Source organism: Gorilla gorilla, chromosome 10 (genome assembly GCF_029281585.2).
Source record: "Gorilla gorilla gorilla isolate KB3781 chromosome 10, NHGRI_mGorGor1-v2.1_pri, whole genome shotgun sequence".
NCBI lineage: Eukaryota > Metazoa > Chordata > Mammalia > Primates > Hominidae > Gorilla > Gorilla gorilla.
This window is the reverse complement of record NC_073234.2, coordinates 135,871,432-135,898,463: the sequence shown is the minus strand read 5'-3', so window position 1 is coordinate 135,898,463 and position 27,032 is coordinate 135,871,432. Positions and strand designations below refer to the sequence as shown.

General features: G+C 47.4%; 2 protein-coding genes across 2 annotated transcripts; one reads left to right on the top strand and one right to left on the bottom strand.

The window, feature by feature from the left end:
• Nucleotides 1–3,033: 3,033 nt before the first annotated feature.
• Nucleotides 3,034–11,804, top strand: SRSF9 (serine and arginine rich splicing factor 9). Its single transcript, XM_031000683.3, has 4 exons — nucleotides 3,034–3,367; nucleotides 7,682–7,842; nucleotides 9,347–9,519; nucleotides 11,309–11,804. The coding sequence occupies exons 1-4, from the start codon at nucleotides 3,180–3,182 to the stop codon at nucleotides 11,450–11,452; spliced, it is 666 nt and encodes a 221-aa protein (XP_030856543.1). The 5' UTR covers nucleotides 3,034–3,179; the 3' UTR covers nucleotides 11,453–11,804.
• GATC (glutamyl-tRNA amidotransferase subunit C) lies at nucleotides 9,720–27,016 on the bottom strand. The gene is made up of 4 exons (XM_031000684.3): nucleotides 26,891–27,016; nucleotides 26,623–26,795; nucleotides 16,303–16,406; nucleotides 9,720–13,579 (listed from the first exon to the last, which is right to left on the bottom strand). The coding sequence occupies exons 1-4, from the start codon at nucleotides 26,969–26,971 to the stop codon at nucleotides 13,527–13,529; spliced, it is 411 nt and encodes a 136-aa protein (XP_030856544.1). The 5' UTR covers nucleotides 26,972–27,016; the 3' UTR covers nucleotides 9,720–13,526.
• Nucleotides 27,017–27,032: the final 16 nt, after the last annotated feature.

The following is a 27,032-nucleotide window of genomic DNA, read 5'->3' as shown; positions in this document are numbered from 1 at the left end:
CCTTTGGAGATTGTATGCTGCAGGACTTTGCACAATTAAAGCTGAATTATTATTATTTGCAAGCAGTTTTCCACCTACAGTCCTATTGAGTCACTTAGCTGACTCTATTTCTCTCTCCCTAGGAGACTGCCCAATTGTCTCCAACAGCACTTTTTTTCCTTTTTTGTCTTTCCAGGCAACAATCACATAGGAGTGGTAGGACTCAGAGAATGGTATTAATACACCTAAGCACACCACCCAAAATGAGGAGGCATCTGGACTTCCGGATGCCTATAGGATATGTAAGCTCCTATAAGGCTGCACACTTAGACTCGAGATCATATTTGGCCAGGGCTCTTTCCTGCTTGTCTAGAGAACAGCTAGACGCTTTACATAATCCAGAATACAACAGACAGTTATAATGGTTTTATTTTAGGAATCATTCATTGTGTTTTATTCCAATTATAAAAGTAGTGCATGCTAATTACAATTTGAGAAATACAGAAAAGCATAAATAAAAACATAGAAATCACTGCCATCAAGAGATATCTCCACAACCACAACATTTGGAAAACTTTTTCTTTCTATTTTTTTTTGTTACAAGCAGCAAATACACTATATATGTGTATACATTAAACACCACTTTCAATTCACTTTAACTGTAAATTACTGTGACTTTAATATCTCTGTCATATTAAAAACATGACTTAATAATTGTGTAACATTCAAAGTTAATGTGTTGAGCCACTCCCTTATTATCAAGTTTAATTTTTTTAATTGCACAGAATGCAATGATAAATATACACATGTAATTTATTATGAGAATCTCTTGATTATTTCCGTCTGATAAAAATCCTACAAGCAGCCGGGTGCGGTGGCTCACGCCTGTATTCCCAGCACTTTGGGAGGCTGAGGCGGGCGGATCACGAGGTCAGGAGATTGAGATCATCCTGGCTAACACGGTGAAACCCTGTCTCTACTAAAAATATAAAAAAATCAGCCGGGCGTGGTGGCAGGCACCTGTAGTCCCAGCTACTCGGGAGGCTGAGGCAGGAGAATGGCATGAACCTGGGAGGCGGAGCTTGCAGTGAGCCGAGATCACGCCACTGCACTGCAGCCTGGGTGACAGTGTGAGACTCCGTCTCAAAACAAACAAACAAAAAATCCTACAAGCAGAATTACAAGATCGAAGGGTATATGTATATTATGAAAGCCTGATGTATACTATCAACTTGTATTCCAAAAAAGATATACACTCAGTAGTATATGTGGGTGTCTAGTCTTTGGTTTGTTTTGATTTTAAAACGCTCAGATGGTATAATGAGAAATCAACTACCTTCTGATTAAATGTTTGGTTTTAGTCCCTTTTTTTGTTTGTTTTTCTTTTGTCTTGTTTTTGAGACAGAGTCTCCCTCTGTCACCCAGGCTGGAGGAGTGCAGTGGCACAATCTTGGCTCACTGCAACCTCTGCCTCCCAGATTCAAGCGATTCTCGTGCCTCATCCTCCCAAGCAGCTGGGACTACAGGCGTGCCACCAAGCTTGGCTAATTTTTCTTTTCTTTTTTTTTTTTTTTTTTTGTATTTTTAGTAGGGGGGCGGGTCTTGCCATGTTGGCCAGGCTGGTCTTGAACTCCTGGCCTCAAGTGATCCACCCACCTCATCCTCCTAAAGTGCTGGGATTACAGGCATGAGCCACCATGCCCAGCCAGGTTTCATTTTTAATATGAAAAATCTTCATTTATTTTTGAGACAGTCTCACTCTGTCACTCAGGCTGAAGTGCAGTGGCATGATCTCGGCTCACTGCAACCTTCGCCTCACGGGCTCAAGCAATTCTCCTGCCTCAGCCTCCCGCGTAACTGGGATTATAGGAACACGCCACCACGCCCAGCTAATTTTTGTATTTTTAGTAGAAACGGGGTTTCCCCATGTTGCCCAGGCTAGTCTCGAACTCCTGACCTCAAGTGATCCTCCCGCCTTGGCCTCTCAAAGTGTTGGGATTACAGGCGTAAGCCACCGCACCCAGCCTGAAAAATCTTTAGGTTAGGAGTATTCCAGCCGGGCGCCGGGCTCAAGCCAGTAATCCAACACTTTGGGAGGCCAAGGCTGGAGGATGGGTTGAGCCCAGGAGTTCGAGACCAGCCTCTCTACAAAAAATAGAAAATAAACTAGCTGGACGCAGCGCAGACCCCTCACGGCGCCCCGAGGTGGGAGGATCACCTGAGTCCAGCGAGATCGAGACTGCAGTGAGCCGTGTTCGCGCCATTGCACTCCAGCCTGAGCAACAGAGTAAGACCCTGTATCAAAAACAAAAAGTCTTCTGGTGCAAGGCCTCACTGTAAGGTCCCTGGGTTCAATGCTCCGCGTTCTGGGATGTGAATGTGGAAAAGTAAGTGTCAAGGTGGGTGTCTACCTGAGCTCCGTAAGGACTCAGTACTTAGGATGCGAGCATGGCTCTGGGTTCCATTCCTGACCCTTCTGTGGCCTCAGACTCCTCCCGGGAGAGGATGAAAAGCACAAGTCGGATGCACTCTATAGTGATCGCTGTGATACTCATTAAGAGTCTTACTCCCTCGACTCCGACAAACTCAAGGCCAAGCTATGGAGTCCATCTCATGCTGACACCGTCAGTTCTGAGCAACTGTAAAATGGGGACAGGGTGGCCCGGGGGCCTACTGACCTGAGGCTGGGGGCCGCGACAGCCCAGCCGCCGGGGGCTCCTTGCGGCCGCTGCGGGGTCAGCCTGCGGTCTCCGCCTGACTCCAGCTCTCCTGCGCCCCGCAGGCCCTGGGCGCTACCCACGTCAGTGAGTGCTCACAAGTCTGTGAGGTAGGCGGCGCCACAGAGAGGAACTGAGGCGCGGGAGCCCAAGTCACTTGTCCAGTGCCTCAGCCGAGCGCGAACAGCGCTCGGGGATGGCATCCACACGGCCCGGCCCCAGGCTCTCCCTGTCAGCGCCCGAAGGCCCTTCGCACCTCCAGGGGGCGCCGGCCTGCGCGCACGCGCAATGGTCGCAGCCGCGTTCCCTTTAAGAGGACTCTTTTTGCCTCCGCCGACCCCTTCGCTTCCGCTCCGCGTTCCCACAATGCAGTGCGGCTGAGCGCCTCGGAGCCCGCGGGGACGCTGCGGGGGGACCCGTGCTGAGGCGGCGGCGGCGGCGGCGACGTGGGCTGCGGCGGGCCCGCGGCGTCGGGCGGTGCGGATGTCGGGCTGGGCGGACGAGCGCGGCGGCGAGGGCGACGGGCGCATCTACGTGGGGAACCTTCCGACCGACGTGCGCGAGAAGGACTTGGAGGACCTGTTCTACAAGTACGGCCGCATCCGCGAGATCGAGCTCAAGAACCGGCACGGCCTCGTGCCCTTCGCCTTCGTGCGCTTCGAGGACCCCCGGTGAGGCCCCCGCGCCCCTGCCCTCTCCTCTTCGGTGTCTGAGGCCCCCGCCTTCCCTGCTGTCCCCTCCCCCAGGGCTCCCCTCCCCCCGGCCTCCCCTCCCCCCGCCTCCGCGCAGACCCCTCACGGCGCCCCCTCACGGGTGGAGGATGAGGCAGCCTCTCCTCGCAGGCCCGGGCCGTCCTTCGCGCCGTCGTCACTTCCTTTATTTTTATTATTCCAATATTTTATTTAGAAACCCAAAAGCTGAGACTTCGGAGGGCCCAAGCCCGCCTGCACCGGCCTCGGGGGGTCCAAATGAGCCTTGTCCGCCTCCTGCCTGGGGCAGCACCGTAGGGGGAAGCGGCCCCGGGGCAGCGCGGGGGTCGCCGTTCGCCCTTCCCGCCCGCCTCTCCCCGGCCCGTGCTCGCCGTGGCTGGAGAGCAAGCTGCAGGGTCGCGGATGCCGCTGGAGGTCGTGGAGGGATCTCTGGTGGAACAGCTCGCCGTTCGCGCGCCCCGCCCCGCAGGCCAGGGCCCCGGCTTTGTAAAGGGATCACGGATTCGGGAAAACTTCTAAAACAGCCGGAGTGGGGCTCTGATTTCACTTCTCTCCTTTGATGAGGGAGGCTTGGCGAGATGCTAAAGGTTCCAGGGATTTGGAAACTCTAGATTCCTAACCCGGCTCTAAGGAGTGCTTGTGATTTTGCAAACAGCGTCGGCCCTCAGGCCGGAAAAAGCCCAGGAACTTTCAAAACTGTGGTTGGTGGTGGTTAGCAGCTGCGGCGCTGACCTGGTCACTCCACTCCGGCCAAATAAGAGCCCGCACCCTGTTTTCCTAGCATCATTTGCTCCCGGGGAACGCGGAATGTTCGTAGGGTGTCCGACCTGCCTGGGGCGGACGTATTGATAGGGCAAGGAGAGCATCTGAGGAAGGGCAGGCAGGAAGCACCGCGAGGCGTTGATGGCTGAAGAGTCGACTCTGACAGCTCATCCCTAGTATCTCCTCATTTGCCTCAAAACCGGAACTGGGCATTTTTACCCCTAAGCCGGAGAAGGCTATGCCTCGCTTATTTAGTAACCGTGCCATTGTGGTTTTTCAACAGTTGCTATGGGTCAAGTGCCATGGTGTGTATTTAGCTTTTTTTCTTTCCTTCTTATTTTTTTGGATTGATAAAATAGGGGGTTTCACCATGTTGCCCAGGCTGGTCTCGAAGTCCTGAGCTCAGGTGATTCTCCCATCTCAGCGGATCAAATTGTTAGGATTACAGGCGTGAGCAACCCGCCCAGCCTGTATTTAGTATTTTGAACAATTTATGAGGTGTAGGTACTATTTTTTTTTTTTTTTGAGACGGGTCTTCACTCTTGTTGCCCAGGTTGGAGTGCAGTGGCGCGATCTCGGCCCACCGCAACCTCCGCCACCTGAGTTCAAGCGATTCTCCCGCCTCAGCGTCCTGAGTAGCTGGGATTATAGGTATGCGCCACCATGCCTGGCTCATTTTTTTGTATTTTTAGTAGAGACGGGGTTTCTCCTTGTTGGTCAGGCTGGTCTCGAATTCCCGACCTGAGGTGATCCGCCCGCCTCAGCCTCCCAAAGTGCTAGGATTACAGGCGTGAGCCACCTCACCCGGCCTGTATGGTTAACCAGATTTTACAGATCAGGATATTGAGGATTTAGAGTTACTGATAGAAAGCTAGTGTCAATCCCAGCACTTTAGGAGGCCGAGGCGGGCGGATCACAAGGTCAAGAGATCGAGACCATCCTGGCCAACATGGTGAAACCCCGTCTCTACTAAAAATACAAAAATGAGCTGGGCGTGGTGGCGCGCGCCTGTAGTCCCAGTTCCTCGGGAGGCTGAGGCAGGAGAATCTCTTGAACCCGGGACGTGGAGGTTGCAGTGAGCCGAGATGGTGCCACTACATTCCAGCCTGGTGACAGAGCAAGACTCCATCTCAAAAAAAAAAAAAAAAGATAAAAAGTTCGAGGGATTTGTTTTTTTTATTTTTCTTTATTTTTTTGAGACGGAGTTTTGCTCTTGTTTCCCAGGCCGGAGTGCGATGTCACTGTCTCCGCTCACTGCAACCTCGGCCTCCCAGGTTCAATCGATTCTTCTGCCTCAGCTTCCCAGTAGCTGGGATTACAGGCGCCCGCCATCATGCCTGGCTGATTTTTCTATGTTCAGCAGAGATGGGGTTTCTCCATGTTGGCCAGGTTTGTCTTGAACTCCTAACCTCAAGTGATCCACCCACCTCAGCCTCCCAAAATGCTGAGATTACAGGCCTGAGCCACCACGCCAGGCTGGGATCAGTGGATTTGAACTCCCTCTTCTGTTTTTCGAATGCAAAGTTACTATATGATACACTACATTGTCATCTTCCCTCATTCCTTTCATAATAGAAAAACTATCTTTTGGTGTCACTAGATGTGAAGATTCAAGCAAAGCATTTCATGTAGTATCTTATTTAACCATTACAGTAACCCTGTGAGATAGGCATACTGTTCACATTAGAGATGTAAAAACTTGATTAAACACTTACCCAGAGATGACTACTAGTAATTTGCAGAATAATGATTTGAATGCAGGCTAATTTTATTTATTTATTGTATTTATTGAGATGGAGTCTGGCTCTGTTGTACAGGCTGGAGTGTAGCGGCACAGTCTCAGCTCACTGCAACCTTCGCCTCCTGGGTTCAAGAGATTCTCGTGCCTCAGCCTCCTGAGTAGCTGGGATTACAGCTGCGCACTGCCATGCCCAGCTAATTTTTATCTTTTTAGTAGAGACGAGGGGTTTCACCAGGTTGCCCAGACTGGTCTCAAGCTGGTAACCTCAAGTGATCCACCTGCCTCCGCCTCCCAAAGTGCTGAGATTACAGGCATATGCCACAGCGCCTGAATGCTGGCCAGTTTTTATTCAGAGTCTGTTCTGACCTCCTAGCAGTTCTGCCTCTCCCAGTCTGCATTTTACGTAGTCAAGGTTGCACTGGATATGGTCATTGTTGCTTTTAGTTCTAAAATCTTACAAGTGATTATGTGCCTGTGACACTGAACAATGCCTTCATTAGCACATTCAGCTCCTCTTGTCCACCCAAGCTCCAAGGTCACACTTTCTACCATCCAATACTGGAGAATCAACGTGGCATTCCTGACTCTCCTAGAGTCCTAGGAAAGACTTAAAGTAATTTTATTGAATATTTATCTCTTTTGGCAAAATTGTATCCAAAGAATGTTTTTTGACAAAAATAGTTCTCCAAACCATGCTGAAAAGGTACACTTAAGAGTTCCAAGGCCAGGCGCGGTGGCTTATGCCTGTAATCCTAGCACTTTGGGAGACTGAGGGGAAGGATCGCCTGAGCCCAGGAGTTCAAGACCAGGCTGGCCAACATAGGGATACCTGTCTCTACAAAAAATCCAAAAATTAGCTGGGTGCAGTGGTACACGCCTGTGGCCCTAGCTATTCAGGAGGCTGAGGTGGGAGGACTGCTTGAGCCCAAGAGTTAGAAGCTGCTGTGAGTTATGCTCCAGCCACTGCACTCAGCCTTGGTGACAGAGCAAGACCCCGTTTCAAAAAAAAAAAAAAAGTTCCACATACATCACAAAACACTCATTTGCATTTTTCTTTTGTCCTTTGAGCCTTATTTATTTATTTTTTTAAAAGACCGGGTCTCACTATATTACCCAGGCTGGCCTTGACCTGGGCTCAAACATCATGCCCACCTACTTTATTTACCCTCAAATACTCTCCTATCCAACTGGCTACTTTTTTTTTTCCTGTTTTTTGGGACAGGGTCTCTGTCACCCAGGCTGGAGTACAGTAGTGTGATCTTGGCTCTGCACTCCCATCTCAGCCTCTCAAGTAGCTGGGACTACAGGCGTGCAACACCATGCCTGGCTAACAGCCTACTTTTTACTTCCATAGACTTTATGGCACTAGGCTTTGTAGAAAAATATTAAGGGGTTAGTGTGTGGTGTGCTTTTTGAGAAAATGCTCACGAAGGTTAGAAAAACACTGGTGGTTTATTGGCAAAATCAATAATCTGTCAGCAATTGATTCTTTTTTTTTTCTCTGAATTAGCCCTCTTATGAGTAATCTGTTTGCTCATTCATTATAATTTCATACCTCTAAAACTGCGTGTGACAGCTGTAAAGGTTAATTCCAGTATCATGAAACGTCTCCAAACCAAAGCAGAAGTGCTTCAGGATCCTGATTTGTGTGTTTTTTTCTTCACTCTAGGTTTCCCTTTTATGCTTACTACTCATGCCCCTCACTTGGAAAGTCACTTGGCCTCCTGAACAGCACTAACTCCAAACGTTTTTGTTGTTGTTGTTTTTTTTAGAGATGCGGAGGATGCTATTTATGGAAGAAATGGTTATGATTATGGCCAGTGTCGGCTTCGTGTGGAGTTCCCCAGGACTTATGGAGGTCGGGGTGGGTGGCCCCGTGGTGGGAGGAATGGGCCTCCTACAAGAAGATCTGATTTCCGAGTTCTTGTTTCAGGTATGTTCCTTTCAAACAGAATGAGATGATACATGTAAAATACTTAACACAGAGTCTGTCTTCCAAGAAATGATAGCTGTTATTCTTCAGTGCATGGGACACGGGGGCTTTCTTTTCAATAGCCTGTGTGAAGCCTTGCCCTGGATTGCCAGTGAGGAAAGTATCCTGCAAATGAAATTGCGCTGGGAGTGCAGCCTTGGAAGAACATAACCATATTTCTTGTAAAGGAGTTTTCTAGTGGTGAGAAGGAAAGATGATGGGAAGACTCCTTGAGCTACAATTCTAAAGATGCTTCTTTTGGAATATACTTGGCATCAGACATGGTAGAAAGGCATTCAAGGAGCCAGATTTGAACAACTTACCCAGCCTTGGATCCTGAAGAAGATCAGATTTTGTGGTGGTTTTAGAATTAAATATTTTTTAAAACCCCATAACTTAAGAGTCTTAGAGATTTTATTGGAAAGTATAGACTATTTCTGTCTAGTGTTTATAAGTGATGAAATGCTAAACTGGGAGGTTTATCTGTCTTCAAAATATTAACACACTGGAAAGACCTGGGGCCTTCTGCATATTGCATGGGAGTTTTATGGCTCTGGTGGAATGAAATAAATCGAGGCGCCTGGCACCTTTTTAAGATGTGAATGTCACACAATCACAGCATACTCCCATGTGCTTAAGAATGATACTCTCAGTATCTGCCTATCTTGTGTCCCTTTGTAATTTTTTAACCCCAGAACTCTATTCCCTCCTTCAGGATGTCATACATTATCTTTTTTTCTCTCCATGCTGCTCTGAAATCCTGCTTAGAAAACTATTAGGAAATGGCTGCAGTCCTGAGCTGTGAGCGGTAAACACAGCCTTTGAGAGCAGGAGCACATTTCCCTTTCATGACATCAGGTAGGGTTGTATGACTCCCGACTAGTTTTAGCATCTGAGTCTTACCTTCCCCCCCACTGTATTGAAGAGTGTTGGTGATCTTTTAAGAGGTACTCTGTATAGTTTGTCACTCATACCTACAAGAAAACAAACTTTAGATTTTTTGTTGTTGTGTTGTTACCTTCAGCTACTCTTTGGTTATTTCATTGTCTGGTTTCAAAATTCCCATGTCCTGTGAAACCCTGTCAAGCAATAAATAATTGGTACTGTTAAATTTCATAATGGAAAAAATTGGAACTCAAAGTATTAGGAGTTTGGCATTGATTTTAAAGGACAAAGAGGCTATGAATTCTCAAAGATACTAAACCTGTAATGGGATGGACTTCTTGCTCTGTTGAAAAGGCCTGGTCTCTGGAAGATGAACTTAAAACCAGCTTCTCAAGGTGGTTTATTTACCACACATACTTCAGTGCTCTTTTCTGATTTCATGTCCCTTATCAAGGTTTATGATTTGGGGACCCTCAGGATTTAAGTGGTCATGGAGAAGGGACCATAGGTATTGCTGGCTCTTAACAGGGCAGTTAACATAGCTGAAGGATGTGGGCTTTCTTATGTTCTCCATGCCTAGGACTTCCTCCGTCAGGCAGCTGGCAGGACCTGAAGGATCACATGCGAGAAGCTGGGGATGTCTGTTATGCTGATGTGCAGAAGGATGGAGTGGGGATGGTCGAGTATCTCAGAAAAGAAGACATGGAATATGCCCTGCGTAAACTGGATGACACCAAATTCCGCTCTCATGAGGTGGGTCCTTGCCTTCTGTTGAGGAGCTTGTACTCAAATCACTCCACTTGAACCTGACCTAGCAGAGGTAGCAAGAGGCCATGCCATTTGGTAACCTCACAGTACCATAAGAGATCTATCTTAGGTGGACAAAGCCATGGAATTTGCTATGCCTAAGTCCTTCAGGGTCATAGCTGAAAGAAGTATGCATTCATGGTATGTTTGTTTTTTAATATGCTTTATTCTGCATATTAGTATCACATTACACAGTTTGGTCATGGTATTTGTAACCTGGAGAGAATACTAGTGCAGTCGGTCTTCATACCACCCCATTCACAACCAGCTTAAATGGCAGTATCCCTCTGTGAACTCAACTACCCCTCCTGTGGGTCCAGGCTGAGCTCTACAGGTCAGCCTCTTCATCTCAGCCCTTCTAGGTCCTGCTGTCAGGGCTGAGCTGTCACTTCACTTTTTTCCCAGAGTAGTACAAGCATCCTCTCTGAAACCTGAGCTATCATGACATTTTCTTTTTTAATTTTATAATTTTTATATTTCTCTAATTTTTGATTTTAGAGACAGAGTCTCATTATATTGCCCAGGCTGACCTTGAACTCCTGGGCCCAAGCAGTCCTCCCACCTCAGCCTCTCCAGTAGTTGGGACTGCAGGCATGCACCATTGTGCCAGGCTAAACCGTAACATTTTCTTGTGGTTGATTACGTCACCCTTGAGACTCAGTAGTTCTGGATGTCTTTCCTTGTAGGAAAGCAGCTGCTGTTTTGGATCTCAGTTTGACTGAGGTGGTGACTATCCCTTTGGTACCATTGAGACCAGAAACCAGACCACCAATTGGACATTGTTTTTTTCTGGTTATCCTGTCCTGCCTTACTATGAGATTTACGGATGTTTGGGGACACAGGTCTCTGGGCTCATTTCTTTTTCTGAGGATTCATATAATTGCCTAGTTTTTGGCTTAGAGGTTGGTCCTTCCCTGGTTTAATGATGCTTTTGTTCAGACTGTCCTCTAGGACTTGAATTTGGAGCAGAAACAGAACAGCACCTGATCCTCAGTTATACTGCAAAGCAGGGCCTCAGAAAGGGTAACTCCAATTACTGACTTTCACCTAAGGTGAAAAAGCATCCGGCTTCTTTCCCCTTGGCATCTTTGGATCTTCTGAGAATGGTGGCTGAAGGCAGAGGGCCTGGGGACAAGCCAGCCTGGACATGACTCCTCTGCTGCTTATTAATTCCTTACCTGAACTACTCTTGGAACCTCGATTCCTTCATGGGCAAAATGGTCACATAATAGCACCATCACGAGACTTGCCAGGAATCTAGAGCAAGAGGATAACATCTAAAGCATCTAGCTCAGGTCCTCACACCTGGAAGGTATTAAATACAGGCTAGCTCCTTCCATAGATGCCCATCCAAAGATGCATACATGAGGTGGCAGGGGATTAAACTATATGACCCCTGAGATCCTTTCCAGTTCTTAGCTTTGAGGGGGGTCAATGGCAGTAATTCAGATATATTGTTTATCATAGTTAATTGAGTATCAACATGTCAGATTGGCATTTATTGTGTTACCTTGGGCAAATGATATAACTTAAGTCTTAATTTTCTTCATTCTTGAAATGGGATAGTAAGAGTACCTACCTCATAATGTTATGAAGGTTTAATGAGATAGCCTCATGCCAGGCACAGAGTGCACAGTAAGTGCTCAATACTTAACTATTATTGTTAGATGTTGGTTTGCTTATTCTTCTGGCTCTGATTTTTTTCCCCTTTACTCTTTTTTTGTTTGCATTTCAGGGTGAAACTTCCTACATCCGAGTTTATCCTGAGAGAAGCACCAGCTATGGCTACTCACGGTCTCGGTCTGGGTCAAGGGGCCGTGACTCTCCATACCAAAGCAGGGGTTCCCCACACTACTTCTCTCCTTTCAGGCCCTACTGAGACAGGTGATGGGAATTTTTTCTTTATTTTTTAGGTTAACTGAGCTGCTTTGTGCTCAGAATCTACATTCCAGATTGAGGATTTAGTGTCTTAGGAAATTTTTTTAATTTTTTTTTTTTTTTAAAGAAAAAAAACTACATAATTTCTACCAGGGCCATATTAGCAGTGAAACATTTTAAACTGCAGAAATTGTGGTTTTGGTTCAGAAACAAGTTGTATATTTTTCACCCCTGATTATGGGAAAAAAAATCAGTTCTGTCTTTGTGGGTTGCTCTACTATGGAGATCAACAGTTACTGTGACTGAGTCGGCCCATTCTGTTTAGAAATATATTTTAAACGTTTAGTAATTGACATGTGTGGTTGTCCTTGATTAAGTTCACAGATTTCACCAAATAGGCACACTAATTTAAAAAACCACTGAGTTGTAGTCATAACTTGTACCCAGTTAGTAAGGAGCAGGGGTAGATAACTTTATTTATATGGGGATAGACAGTTGCTCTGATGTTGGTTTGAGAACGTAAACTCCAAGAGCGGGTTCTGGGTTCTCTTTTAATTCAAGGCCAAGCTTGTAAATTAGGCTGCCTTAAAGAAAAAAGCATTGCAGATAAAGGAAGGGAATGGGAAAAATAAACACACGGTGGCTTTTGCCTGTGATCCTAGCCCTTTGGGAGGCCAAGGCATGCCAGAGGATCCCTTGAGGCCAGGAGTTCATGACCAGATAGGCAACATAGCAAGACCCCCATCTCTACTTAAAAAAAAAATTAACTGGACGTGGTGATGCACATATGTAGTCCCAGTTACTTAGGAGGCTGAGGTGGGAGGATCACTTGAGCCCAGGAGTTTGGAGGCTGCAGTGATCTGTGATCACACCACTGCACTCCAGCCTGGGTGACAGAGCGAGACCCCTGTCTCAGAAAACTAAAAAAATGAGCAGCAGCATAAATATTAGTGGGAAATTCTTAGCCAAAACCAACTTTGGCAGTTTGGTTAGAGGAAAAACTCCCTCTGATTCTATCACTTTTTTTTTTTTTTTTGAGACTTGCTCTGTCGCCCAGGCTGGAGTGCAGTGGTGCGATTTCGGCTTACTGCAAGCTCCGCCTCCCGGGTTCACGCCATTCTCCTGCCTCAGCCTCCCGAGTAGCTGGGACTACAGGCACCTGCCATCACACCCAGCTAATTTTTTGTATTTTTAGTAGAGATGGGGTTTCACCACGTTAGCCAGGATGGTCACGATCTCCTGACCTTGTGATCCGCCCGTCTCAGCCTCCCAAAGTGCTGGGATTACAGGAGTGAGCTACCACGCCCGGCCCACTTTTATCCCTAAATAAGTTTCATTTATCCTTGGTATCTGAGTTTTATCCTGGACTCATCTCAATTTAATAATCATTTTGGGGGCGGAGAGGGCTCCTTTGTCCCAGGCCCAGGGCTAATTTTAGGATAAGTTCTCTTTTCAGAAAGAGAAACACTAGGTATGACTAGTATCCCTTTGGCATATAATCACTTTGTGGGATGGCAGATAGTTCTAGGTTAGGAGTTCCCAAGCTCTAGTCTACTTTCAACACTCTTCAGACCTTAGTAGGAAGTTAGCCCTTTTCTGGGAAGAAAGTGGGAGCCCAGGAACAAATTCAGGTATGTTCGGTAAAGATAGGGCTGCTCAAATCAATGCAAATGGCAACTAAAAATGACAGCCAAGGTTGTCACATAGTGATCAAGATGCTCCGTCTACCAGTTACGTAGATAGAAAAGTTCACTTTCATGCAGTTGGTATGCTCCTTTGGGGGGAGTTAAAGGCAGATAAATAATGTCTTCCATACTGAACAGGCCTGTTAAGTGAATTCCTTGGAAGCTGACTTTTGCTTTTCTTTCACCTCAGTTAGCATCAGGAACTCATTGCCTTGTTGGGGCCAGATCTTTCCCAATTCTGTCTTCAGAAGAATCTGTTATTAAGAAATGCTTGAGCATCCATTTTTTCAGGGGACTGAAAAAAGCAGGAACACTGGTATTCACAGTAAGAAAATACTGTCATGATGCTTCCACATGTTCACAGAGTACCCCCTTTCCAGAATGAGCTACTCAGCTGTGTGGGAATGGCTCTTGTTCACCCACCTTTGGCAAAGAGATATTACCTGTTTGAAAATAACAAAAGAGAATTTTTTTTGTTTTTTTTTTGTTTTGAGATGGAGTCTCGCTGTCGCCCAGGCTGGAGTGCAGTGGCGCAATCTCGGCTCACTGTAGGCTCCGCCCCCTGGGGGTTCACGCCATTCTCCTGCCTCAGCCTCCAGAGTAGCTGGAACTACAGGCGCCTGCCACCTCGCCCGGCTAATTTTTTGTATTTTTAATAGAGACGGGGTTTCACCGTGTTAGCCAGGATGGTCTCGATCTCCTGACCTCGTGATCCGCCCGCCTCAGCCTCCCAAAGTGCTGGGATTACAGGCATGAGCCACCGCGCCCAGCCACAAAAGAGAATATTATGGCTGAGCCGGCCGCCCAGCTGGCTCTACTGAGCTAACTGATCACTACTTTCTCATGGAAAATATGGAAGTAATGTAGCTACTGTCCTGTTTTCCTAACTGGGAGTATCTGAAAGAATCAGTTCTAAGTGTAGCCAAATTCACCTTTTTCAGTAAGGAGTATACAGGTTGATTAGCCACTAATATGCAGATAGGAGTAGAAGGAAAGACTGACCATGAACTCAGGTGGTCCCAAAAAGCAAAGTCTGAAGTAAGGTTCTGTGTGGGAGATAGCATGTCTGATCAAAAGATATGTCTGCTGGAGCCACAATTATCAGGCTCTGAGATGGAGAGTCTCCTTTCTCTCCACAGTTAACAGGTGGTTTAGTGGATTGGAGGCATGATTAAGAGTTTAGCTCACGGCCGGGTGCGGTGGCTTACACCTGTAATCCCAGCACTCTGGGAGGCAGAAGCGGGCGATCACGAGGTCAGGAGAGAGAGACCATCCTGGCTAACACGGTGAAACCCCGTCTCTACTAAAAATACAAAAAATTAGCCGGGCGTTGTGGTGGGCGCCTGTAGTCCTAGCTACTTGGGAGGCTAAGGCAGGAGAATGGCATGAACGTGGAAGGTGGAGCTTGCAGTGAGCCGAGATCGCGCCACTGCACTGCAGCTTGGGCAACAGAGCAAGACTCCATCTCAAAACAAACAAAAAAAAAGTTTAGCTCACAAAATTTCTAGCTTTCTTTCCCATCCTTGCATCAACCAGAGCCTGCCTTTAACTGGCACCTTAAGCTGACCAGAGCCAGTGTCTTCTGTGGAGTCTGCTCAGAATGATTCTCCCTCGGGATATCCTGAACTGGAAGTTGGCACTTAGCAGGCTACCTGACTGCTTTTGGCTAGTCCCACTCCCAGATGCCCAGAGGGGTAGTACAACAGCTCCGAGTACTCACCTACCTGCAGAGGAGATAAAAACAGTCAACCTATCCAAGGTTCTGGATTTTACTGTCAGCCCAGAGTAATTTTAAAGCTTCTATTTAAAATATTTACAGTAGGTAGATGATGCAAATCTCTATACCAGCTGTTGTAAACTGATGGCTCACAGACTGCACCTGGCTTGTAAATGTGTTTTATTTGGCTTGGATGGTATTTTGTTTTTTAAATTTTGAATTGGTTGCCAGCACTTAAATTTTAAGAAATATCGGTGGGGTGCAGTGGCTCACCCCTGTAATCCCAGCACTTTGGGAGGCTGAGGCGGGTAGATCACGAGTTCAAGACTAGCCTGGCCAAGATGGTGAAATCCTGCCTCTACTAAATATACAAAAATATTAGCCAGGCATGGTGGCAGGCACCTGTAATCCCAGCTACTCGGCAGGCTGAGGCAGAGAATTGCTTGAACCCAGGAGGCAGAGGTTGCAGTGAGTCAAGATTGCACTCCAGCCTGGGCGACCGAGCGAGACTCCGTCTCAAAAAAAAAAAAAAAAAATTTAAGAAATATCACACAAAATGCCAGGTATCCAGGTTCTCTGGAGAAATGAGTTTACATTCCTGCCTGGCACCACTGATAGCAGTCATGCTCCTCCTGCTTTGAATGGGCGCAGACTGAGGGCAGACCCTAATGGCGTTTGAATCATGTCATAGAGAGGCAAAGATGTGACAGAAACATCTGGGCTAAGGCCACACATGATAACTAAGTTGTCACAATAAGATTCGTTCTGGGAGGCAGAGGTGGGTGGATCACCTGAGGTCGGGAGATCGAGACCATCCTGGCTAACACAGTGAAACCCTGTCTCTACTAAAAATACAAAAAATTAGCCAGGCATGCTGGTGCATGCCTGTAATCCCAGCTACTGGGGAGCCTGAGGCAGGAGAATCGCTTGAACCCGGGAGGTGGAGGTTGCGGTGAGCCGAGATTGCACCATTGCACTCCAGCCTGGGCAACAAGAGTGAAACTCCATCTCAAAAGAAAAAAAAAAAGGATTCTTTTAGGAAAGGATTGGTTTTTTTGTGGTACCCAGCCCAAAGCTAGACCTAACAAATATTTATTCATGGTATGAATACTAGAAAGTTGGAGTCGATTACAGGATCTGGCACGGTCTTAACTGTGGCTTTGAGAAACACTGAATGCCAGCTGCCCCTTTAGGGAGATCTTGAGCTCCAGATTTCCACCTACTTTAAACCTCCCGCATGCCCCTAATCCTGTTTTGCTTATTCCTGTTACTAACTGCCCCTAGAGGTGAGTATGACCCTGGACCCTACTGCCACCTTAATGCCACCATCTGTATGCACTTCATCCTTTTCAAAGTGCCTTCACATAGCATCTTTGGTCCTCATGCTTCTTGCTTCATTCCTAAGGTTACTGTGAGACTATCTGTTAAACCATTCTGGGCAGCACGTACCTGGGGGGGCCACAAAATACTCCTCCACGACGCGATGGGAGTTTTGTAGTAATTCATCAGCACAGTTGCCTTCTACCACATTGTCGGATCTCAGGTATAGACATCTACAAAACCCAGAAGCTCAAGGTTACCCTCTCAGAGAAGGGGGCTTTTAGGGGATGGTGGAGAGGTGCAAGAAGGAGAGAACAAGGAAGCAGTATATTCTTGAGTTAATGGGCACTGTTCAAAGATAGAGAAGCTGGGACCAACAGTAGACCAAATAACAGCCTACAGTTTATAGACTGACCAAACAACCCTGAGAAGTAAGTGCTAATTACTTCTCTGGATTGATTTAACAAATAGTTTTTGATGATTATATGGGCAACTGTCTTTTGGTGGGGACAGGTAAAAGCAATTACAAAAACAATATTTTAAATCTAACAGAGGTTAGTACAGCCTGCCAAAGGATAGAAAGGGTACCTAGTCCAGCCTGGGTGAGTAGCACATCCTCAGAATAGCTGATGTCACTGTTAAAGGATGGGCAAGAAATAGCTGGATTGGGGGATGAAGGTATGAGAAATGGACTTCCTGGCAGGTATAGCAGCATGAATCCCAAAGCAATAGAGCCGAGAGCTCAGAGATTCAGAGAAGGACAGGGAGTTTAGCAGGCTGGGGTGTGGTCTGCTGGGGTGGAAGATGAAGCTGGAAAGCTAAGCAGAGATGGGGAAGCAAACTTGCCACAAGAGTAACTTAAGGATGTTGGCTGCTAAGTAACAACTGGGATCTCAGCCCAATCTGGTACACCTAAAATGAATGCTTTTTCCACCACAGCCACTTTGGTGGATGTGCCTGCCCTTGAGCAAGATGTGCCACAAACAGCTCAAGAATCTCCCAGTGTTCTGTGGGACCTAGTGACTTTACTAAAGCCTTCAGATGGCAAACCGGTAAAAAACACACAAGAGCTTGAGCATTTGCATGAGGCTTCACTATTGTTTCAAGGTGTAAAAGTGTGTAAGCCTGCTTCCAGATACTTGGATTAAAAAAAAAGTCTGTTAAATCACTGATATGGTATTCAGTAGTAGCCACGCTCCTCCTGCTTTGAGTGGGCACAGACTGAGGGCAGACCCTAATGGCGTTTGAGTCATGTCAGAGAGGGACAAAGATGTGACAGGTACATCTGGGCTAAGGCTGCACATACGAACTAAGTTGTCAGCCGGGCGCAGTGGCTCCCGCCTGTAATCCCAGCACTTTGGGAGGCCGAGGCAGGCGGATCACGAGGTCAGGAGATCGAGACCATCCTGGCTAACACGGTGAAACCCCATCTCTACTAAAAATACAAAAAAATTAGCCGGGCGTGGTGGTGGGCGCCTGCAGACCCAGCTACTTGGGAGGCTGAGTGAGGCAGGAGAATGGCATGAACCCAGGAGGCGGAGCTTGCAGTGAGCCGAGATCGCGCCACTGCACTCCAGCCTGGGAGACAGAGAGATACTCCGCCTCAAAAAAAAAAGAGAACTAAGTTGTCACAATAAGATTATTTTAGGAAAGGACTAGTTCTTTTTTTGTGGCACCCAGCCCAAAGCTAGACACAACAAATATTTACTCATGGTATGAATATTAGAAAGTTGAAGTCTGTTATAGGACCTGGCACATTCTTAATTGTGTGGCCTTGAACAAGTATGATCTTTTCAGACATTAAATTTCTTGGGGGGGGGTGGGCGGGTGTGGGGGAGAAAGGCCAGGTGTGGTGGCTCCTGCATGTAATCCCAGCACTTTGGAAGGCTAAGGCGGGTGGATCACCTGAATTCAGGAGACCAGCCTGGGCAACGTGGGGAAACCACATCTCTACTAAAAATACAAAAACTAGCCAAGCGTGGTGGCACGCACGTGTAATCCCAACTACTCGGGAGGCTGAGGCAGGAGAATCGCCTGAACCCAGGAGGCGGAGGTTGCAGTGAGCTGAGATGGCACCACTGCACTCCAGCCTGGGCGACAGAACAAGAAGAAAAAAAAAAAAAGGCCAGGCACAGTGGCTCAAGCCTGTAATCCCAGCACTTTGGGAGGCCAAAGCAGGTGGATCACCTGAGGTCAGGAGTTCGAGACCATCCAATATGGTGAAACCCTGTCTCTACTAAAAATATAAAAGCCGGGCATGGTGTTGCATACCTGTAATCCCAGCTACCTGGGAGGCTGAGGCACAAGAATCACTTGAATGTAGGAAGCAGAATTTGTAGTGAGTGGAGATCACACCATTGCACTCCAACCTGGGTGACAGAGTGAGACAGTGTCTCACACACACACACACACAAAAGAGTTGTACTAGATTTTTTTTTTTTAACAACACAAGGACTGTGTATTCATTTAAGAAAACTTGGGAGAACAAAAGTAAAATAAAAATCATAATTATACTATTCAAAGGTAATCCTTGGACTTTCTGGAGTTTATAGTTTCTGTTGGACAGTATTAAAAAATGGCTAAGAGGCCGGGTACGGTGCCTCATGCCTGTAATCCCAGCACTTTGGGAGACTGAGGCGGGCAGATCACGAGGTCAGGAGATCCAGACCATCCTGGCTGACAGGGTGAAACCCCGTCTCTACTAAAAATACAAAAAAAAAAAAAAATTAGCCAGGCGTGGTGGCGGGGGCCTGTAGCGAGAGGCTGAGGCGGGGAACGGCGTGAACCCTGGAGGTGGAGCTTGCAGTGAGTGGAGATCATGCTACTGCACTCCAGCCTGGGTGACAGAGCGAGACTCCGTCTCAAAAAGGCTAAGAGCTTAGGCTCTCAAGTCACAGCTGGATTCAGATCCCATTGCTACACATTACTTATCCTCTCTATATTTCAGTTTCCTTGTTTGTTGAATGCTTCATAGGATTTCTGGGAAGATTAAATGAAATGTTAAAAAAACAAGATCTGATAATGCTGAGCCAGCATTCACGGCAGTAAGAGAGGGCTCTGAGTAGCACCTGCTCCTTTCAGAAAGCCTTAGTGCACCCCAGTACATCTCAGTCCCTACCACTCATTCAAAGTCTGTGCACTCCTGATGAGGCATAACCTGCCTAGCATCTGAAGGTTTGGGAAGACTCTCTACTACCGCCAACAGGCGGTTAAATGCTACTGCTTCCCCAAGAGTAGATCTAATAGCAACTAATTTATTTACTCATCAAGTAATCAAGTTTCATAATTAAGTTTCCTGCATAAGTGAAATTTCCAGGAAAACAAAATTCACCCCTTTACATACCTTTCTATTTATGTATGTATGTACATACATACATACATTTCTATTTAGTTATTGGTTATTATGGAGTTGTTCCTAAAATAGACACATTTTCTGGGGTTGGTTTTTTTTGTTGTTGTTGTTGTTTTTTTTTTTTACTTTTTTTTTGAGACAGGGTCTTGCTGTGTTGCCTAGGCTGGTCTCAAACTTCTGGGCTCAAGTGATCCTCCCCCCTTAGCTTCCCAAGCAGCTGGGATTACAGGTGTGCACCACCATACCTAGCTTTATTAATTACAGGCTCCTGAACCCACAGTCTCTGTGACAGTGGTACAGCAAGCATACCTCTCACTTGGTGAGTTGCTTCACTTTCTTGGACCTCAGAATTGTATAAAACACCGAACAGGACCAGATGAGCTTTTCAGATCAATTACTGATTGACTAAACTTCTACCTCACCACCTGTCTTTCCCAATCAGGGTTCTGTAAGATAAGTTAGCCTACATACCCCAAGACACCCATTCTGATGATAAGTTAACTTATCTCCTGTGTGTTTAAGCTAACATTTGTCATATACTGTCCTTGGGAGAACTGAAAAAAAGTCACTTGAATCTTTCTGTGTTCTGGTTTGGCTGAGGAACCCTGGTTGAGAAAGACTTCAGTTGTAAACTAGAAGTCCGTGCTGGTTAAAACTCAGGAACAATAAGTAACTGTGGGAAATGCTGCTACGGTGGCATTGGAAAGTGCTGTGGCAACAGGGAGGACAAAGTGGCTCCATTTGTGATTCTGTCAGCCCTTGGACTCACTGATGGGACAGTTCTCCCACTGCTTTTCTTTGAGCTTCTTTCCTGCTATCTGGCTGGAAGGAATAGCTTCTTGTGGACCCCTCTACTTCCATCTAAAAGCCTTCTCCCTTCCTCCTACTTTATTTCTAGTTTGATGCAGACTGGAATGGGGGCTAATTAACTTGGTTAAAAGTTCTGAGCTAGGCAGGGTGGCTCACACATCTATATTCCCAACACTTCAGGAGGCCGAAGGGGGTGAATTTGCTTGAGCCCAGGAGTTCAAGACCAGCCTGGGAAACATGGTGAGACCCCATCTCCCCTAAAAAATACAAAAGTTAGCCAGGGGTGGTGGCGTGTGCCTATAGTCTCAGCTACTCGGGAGGCTGAGGTGGGAGGATCACTTGAGTTCAGGAGGTGGAGGCTGCAGTGAGCCAAGATTGCGCCACTGCACTGCAGCCTGGGCAACAGAATGAGAAAAAAAAAGTTCTGGATTCAGGCCAGGCATGATGGCTCACGCCTATAATCCCAACACTTTGGGAGGCCGAGGCAGGAGGATCACTTGAGCCCAGGAGTTCGAGACCAGCTTGGGCAACACAGCAAGATCCTGTCTCCACCAAAAAAAAAATAATAAAGAAAAAAATTAGCTGGCCATAGGGGTACACACCTGTAGTCCCAGCTACTTGAGAGGCTGAGACAGGAGGATGGCTTGAGTCTAAGAGTTTGAAGTTTTTGGTTCATAAGACTATGAGGGACATTTAAGTATTTGGCTGCAGAGTTGCAGTCAACTCATTCTCTGGATTTCAGATGAAAGAGAGTAAAGTTCCTAGGAATCGACTTTAGCTGGCATATCTTAGTATTTGGCAGCAGAAGCTCTGAGTTCCAAATTCTCTGCTTATTACCTGTGAAACTTTGGGCACATTATATAACCTTTCTGAACCTCAGTTTTTTCTATCTATATAAAATAGATAACTTGTATTGACCTTCCAGGACTGCATGTGAAAATTGAAATAATTTAGGCCGGGCATGGTGGCTCATGCCTGCAATCCCAGCACTTTGGGAGGCCAGGGCAGGCGGATCACCTGACGTCAGGAGTTCAAGAGCAGCCTGACCAATATGGTGAAACCCCGTCTCTACTAAAAATACAAAAATTAGCTGGGCATGGTGCCGGGCACCTGTAGTCCCAGCTACTTGGGAGGCTGAGACAGGAGAATTGCTTCAACCTGGGAGGCAGAGGTTGCAGTGAGCTGAGATCGTGCCACTGCATCCAGCCTGGACGACAGAGTGAGACTCCGGCTCAAAAAAAAAAAAAGAATTTATATAATTTATTAGCCCCTGGCACGTAAGCATACTGTTTTTAGCTCAAACCAAATGACATGTTATTAGTGTGCAAAGAGGTTTCTATTAGCCAGTCAAGGCGTTTTTTGTTTGTTTGTTTGTTTGTTTTGAGATGGAGTCTTGCTCTGTCGCCCAGGCTGGAGTGCAGTGGCGTGATCTCGGCTCACTGCAACCTCTGCTCCCCAGGTTCAAGCAATTCTTCTGTCTCAGCCTCCCGAACAGCTAGGACTACAGGAGTGCGCCACCATGCCCGGCTAATTTTTGTATTTTTAGTAGAGAAGGAGTTTCACCATATTGGTCAGGCTGGTCTCGAACTCCTGGCCTCAGGTGATCCACCTGCCTCAGCCTCCCAAAGTGCTGGGATTACAGGCGTGAACCACCACGCCCAGCCTTGTTTTGTATTTTTTAAGACGGAGTCTCACTCTGTCGCCCAGGCTGTAGTGCAGTGGCTCCATCTTGGCTGACTGCAACCTCTGCCGCCCTGGTTCAACCGATTCTCCTGCCTCAGCCTCCCGAGTAGCTGGGATTACAGGCGCCTGCCACCTTGCCTGGCTAATTTTGTATTTTTAGTACAGATGGGGTTTCACCATCTTGGCCAGGCTGGTCTTCAACTCCTGACCCCGTGATCCACCCACCTCAGCCTCCCAAAGTGCTGGAATTACAGGTGTGAGCCACCGCGCCCAGTCTACCTTTTTTTTTTTTTTTTGAGATGGAGTCTTGCTCTGTTGCCCAGGCTGGAGTGCAGTGGCGTGATCTCGGCTCACTGCAACCTCCACCTCCTGAGTTCAAGCAATTCTCCTGCCTCAGCCTTCAGAGTAGCTGGGATTACAGGCATGCACCACCATGCCCGGCAAATTTTTGTATTTTTTAAGTAGAAACAGGGTTTCGCCATGTTGGCCAGGCTGGTCTCAAACTCCTGACCTAAAGTGATCTGCCTGCCTCGGCCTCCCAAAATGCTGGGATAACAGGAGTGAGCCATCATGCCCGGCCAAGTCAGGGCTTTTATAGCTAAGATGCCTACTACCTAAAACATTTAAGCAACTTGGGCTCCTGCAAAGAAGGATGGTGAGAAGAATGGCCATTATGCCATCAACTAGGTGGTGACCCAAGAGTACACCATTAATATTCACAAGTGTATCCATGGAGTGGGCTTCAAGAAGTGTGCCCCTCAGGCTCTTAAAGAGACTGGAAATTTGTAATGAAGGAGATAGAAAACTCCAGATATGTGCATTGATACCAGGCTCAACAAAGCTGTCTGGGCCAAAGTAGTAAGGAATGTCCATACTGTGTCCATGTGCAGTGGATGGTCCAGAAAACATAATGAGGTTAGAAATTCACCAAATAAGCTCTATACTTTGGTTATATACTTGTTACCACTTTCACACATCTACAGTCAGTGTGGATGGGAACTAACTGCTGATCATCAAATACATCAAATGAAGTTATAAAAACTACAAAAAAATAAAAAATAAAAGGTTTAATACTTGTCTTCACTTTACATTCTGTGTGTTCAAAGCATTAAAGTCCTACAAATGTCACGTTAAAATGATTAATGGGAATCATTAACCCAAACTGGTTTCCAAATTTATGAAAAACAGTACAGATCACTGAATACCAGGTTGAGATGCTAGCTACTGGATCCAAATTCCTCATCTTTTTTCACGACCTTTTCCCTTATTAATGATGGTTATATTTCTTTATATTTACCCTCTAGATAACTTGGGGAAATGCTGATGACTCTGTGCTTCCAGTCCCTCCTTTCCTAGAGATATTAATAAAGAACACTGGGACCGGGCATGGTGGCTCACGCCTGTAATCCCAGCACTTTGGGAGGCCAAGGTGGGCAGATCACCTGAGGTCGGGAGTTTGAGACTAGCCTGACCAACATGGAGAAACCCTGTCTCTACTAAAAATACAAAATTAGCCGGGCGTGGCGGCGTGCACCTGTAATCCCAGCTACTTGGGAGGCTGAGGCAGGAGAATCGCTTGAACCTAGGAGGCTGAGGTTGTGGTGAGCTGAGATCACGCCATTGCACTCCAGCCTGGGCAACATGAGCAAAACTCTGTCTCTAAAAAAATAAAATAAAAAATTCATTAAACATTTACTGTGGCCGGGCACGGCGGCTCAAGGCTGTATTCCCAGCACTTTGGGAGGCTGAGGCAGGCAGATCACCTGAGGTCAGGAGTTCAAGACGAGCCTTGCCAACATGGTGAAACCCCTCTCTACTAAAAATACAAAAATTAACCAGGCATGGTGGTGCATGCCTGTAATCCCAGGTGCTCGGGAGGCTGAGGCAAGAGAATCTCAAACCCAGGAGGCAGAGGTTGCAGTGAGCCGAGATCACGCCACTGCCTCCAGCGTGGGCAACAGAGTGAGACTCCATCTCAAAAAAACAAAACAAAACACATTTACTGAATACTCAGTGCCAACCACTGAGAACATGATAAGGAAAAACAGACATGCTGTGGAAGGTGGGTGAGCAGGAGAGGGGCAGAGACTCAACACATCCCTTAAACAGATGTATAAACGAATGTATAAATCAGCCCTTTTGGATATCACGAGAGCCACAGGTAGAGAACCTAAGTATAGCCAGGCACAGTGGCTCACGCCTGTAATCCCAGCACTTTGGGAGGCTGAGGTGGGCGGATCACGAGGTCAGGAGATCGAGACCATCTTGGCTACGGTGAAACCCCGTCTCTACTAAAAATACAAAAAATTAGCCAGGCGTGGTAGTGGGCACCTGTAGACCCAGCTACTTGGGAGGCTGAGGCAGGAGAATGGCATGAACCCAGGAGGCGGAGCTTGCTGTGAGCCAAGATCACGCCACTGCACTCCAGCCTCAGCGACAGAGCGAGACTCTGACTCGATTAAAAAAAAAAAAAAGAACCTAAGTATAAAAGAATGAAGACTTGTGGCTCACGCCTATAATCCCAGCACTTTGGGAGGCCGAGGCAGGAGGATTGTGAGGTCATGAGTTCGAGACCAGCCTGGCCAACATGGTGAAACCCCGTCTCTACTAAAAATACAAAAATTAGCTGGGCGTGGTGGCGGGCGCCTGTAGTCCCAGCTACTCGGGAGGCTGAGGCAAGAGAATCACTTGAAACCGGAAGGTGGAGGTTGCAGTGAGCTGAGATTGCACCACTGTACTCCATCCTGGGTGGAAGAGTGAAACTCCGTCTCAAAAAAAAAAAAAAAAAAAAGGAATGGACTTTTTTGGCCAGTGCAGTGACTCATACCTGTAATCCCAGCACTTTGGGAGGCTAAGATGGGCGGATCACTTGAGGCCAGGGGTTCGAGACCAGCCTGGTCAACATGGTGAAACCCTGTCTCTACTAAAAATACAAAAATTAGCTGAGTGTGGTGGCGGGTGCCTGTAATCCCAGCTACTCCGGAGGCTGAGGCACAAAAATCACTTGAACCTGGAGGGTGGAAGTTGCAGTGAGCCAAAATCATGCCACTGCACTCCAGCCTGGGTGATGGGGCAGGACTCCACCTCAAAAAAAAAAAAAAAACTTTCTTGAGGAAGTGGGAGGCTGAGGCAGGAGGATTGCTTGAGACCAGGAGTTTGAGACCAGACGGGGTAACATGGCAAGACCCTGTTTCTACAAAAATTTAAGTATTAGCCAGGTGTGGTGGTGCACACCTATAGTCCCAGCTATTTGGGAGGCTGAGGCAGGAGGATCTCTTGAGTCTAGTAGTTTGCGACCAGCCTGGGCAACATAGTGAGACCCCGTCCCAAAGGAAAAAGAAAATTGCAAAGTAGAGAAGACATTTGAAAGAATCAAACACGGCCAGGCGCTGTGGCTCATGCCTGTAATCCCAGTACTTTAGGAGGCTGAGATGGGTGGATCACCTTTGCTCAAGAGTCGAGACAAGCCTGGGGAACATGGCAAAATCCCGTCTCTATCAAATATACAAAAAATTAGCCAGGCCAAGTGGCACGCTCCTGTGGTCCTGTACTTGGGAGGCTGAGATGGGAGGCTCTCTTGAGTCTGGGAGGTGGATGTTACAATGAGCTGAGATCATGCCACTGCACTCTAACCTGGGTGATAGAGTGAGACTCCATCTCAAAAACAAATAAAATAAAAATTCGAGGCAGGAATACAACAGTAACTACATAATGAGCTCACATTTTAATAAAAGAGATATAACAAATGAACAAAAGTCCATTAAAATGTTAGGGAAAAAACCCAATAGGATGAGTTACTAACTAGAAGGGGAGAAGGGATTTGTAGTGGTTAGGAGAGCCCTTTCTGAGAAGATAAGCTGAGACCTGTGCCAAGAGGGAGGCAGCCATGCAAATACTGAGAGGAAGGAAAAAAACGAAGGGCCAGTGCAGAGATCTAGAGAGGAAAAGAACTTGTCTTGCTGGAGAAGCAGTCAAGGTAGCCAAGGAGGGTACTGAGAAGAGTACGTTGGAGTGAGTAGGTAGGGACTCTATGGAATAGGGCCTTAAAGGCGATGATTAGGCCAGGCACGGTGGCTCACGCCTGTAATCCCAGCACTTTGGGAGGCCGAGGCGGGTGGATCACGGTCAGGAGTTCAAGACCAACCTGGCCAAGATGGTGAAACCACGTCTCTACTAAAAATACAAAAAAAATTAGCCGGGCGTGGTGGCAGTCGCCTGTAATCCCAGCTACTCGGGAGGCTGGGGCAGAGAATTGCTTGAACACGGGAGGCGGAGGTTGCAGTGAGCCGAGATCGAGCCACTGCACTCCAGCCTGGGCAACACAGCGAGACTCCGTCTCAAAAACAAAAACAAACAAAAAAAAACACAAAGGCAGTGATTAGCAGTTCGGGTTTTGTTTCCACTTACACTAGGAGGACAGGAGCGAGAGCATCAGTAATGAATAAGGGGAGGAGTGAAGCCACTGACTCGCGAGGTGACTGTGGGCAAGTTCCTGAATCTTGCTAACACTCTTTAGCCCCCTGGAAAACTGTTCGCTAATCGTCACATTAAACGGCTGCGAACGGGCCACGGTCAAGGCTTCGGGGCTGCAGCCGCGAGTTTACCTGTCCTCCAGGACCGACTCCATGGGCTCTACCCCGTCTGTGTCCACGGCGCGTAGCCGGTCGGCGAAGGCGATAGCTTTCTCCAGTCGGGCCACTGCCTCGCGGCTGCCGAAGTCCACAAGCGCTAGACGCTCCAGGTGCTCGATCACCTCAGCCGTGATCCGGCCACTGCCCTGGAGGAGGGATGAGGCGGGGAGTGTGGGTCACCGGCGCTCCGAAGTGCCTCCCGGCTTGCTCCGCCACCCGCCTAGATGGCCCTGGCCTTTACCTGAGGATCCGCCTTGGAGGTGAAGCCCTGGCGCCCGCCCAGAGGGGCCCGAAGGCCCAGCCACACCAACCGCGACCACATTTCTTCCTTCCTTGGCTCCCGCAGTGCGCCCGCGCGTAACGCCGAGCGACGCGCCTGAGAG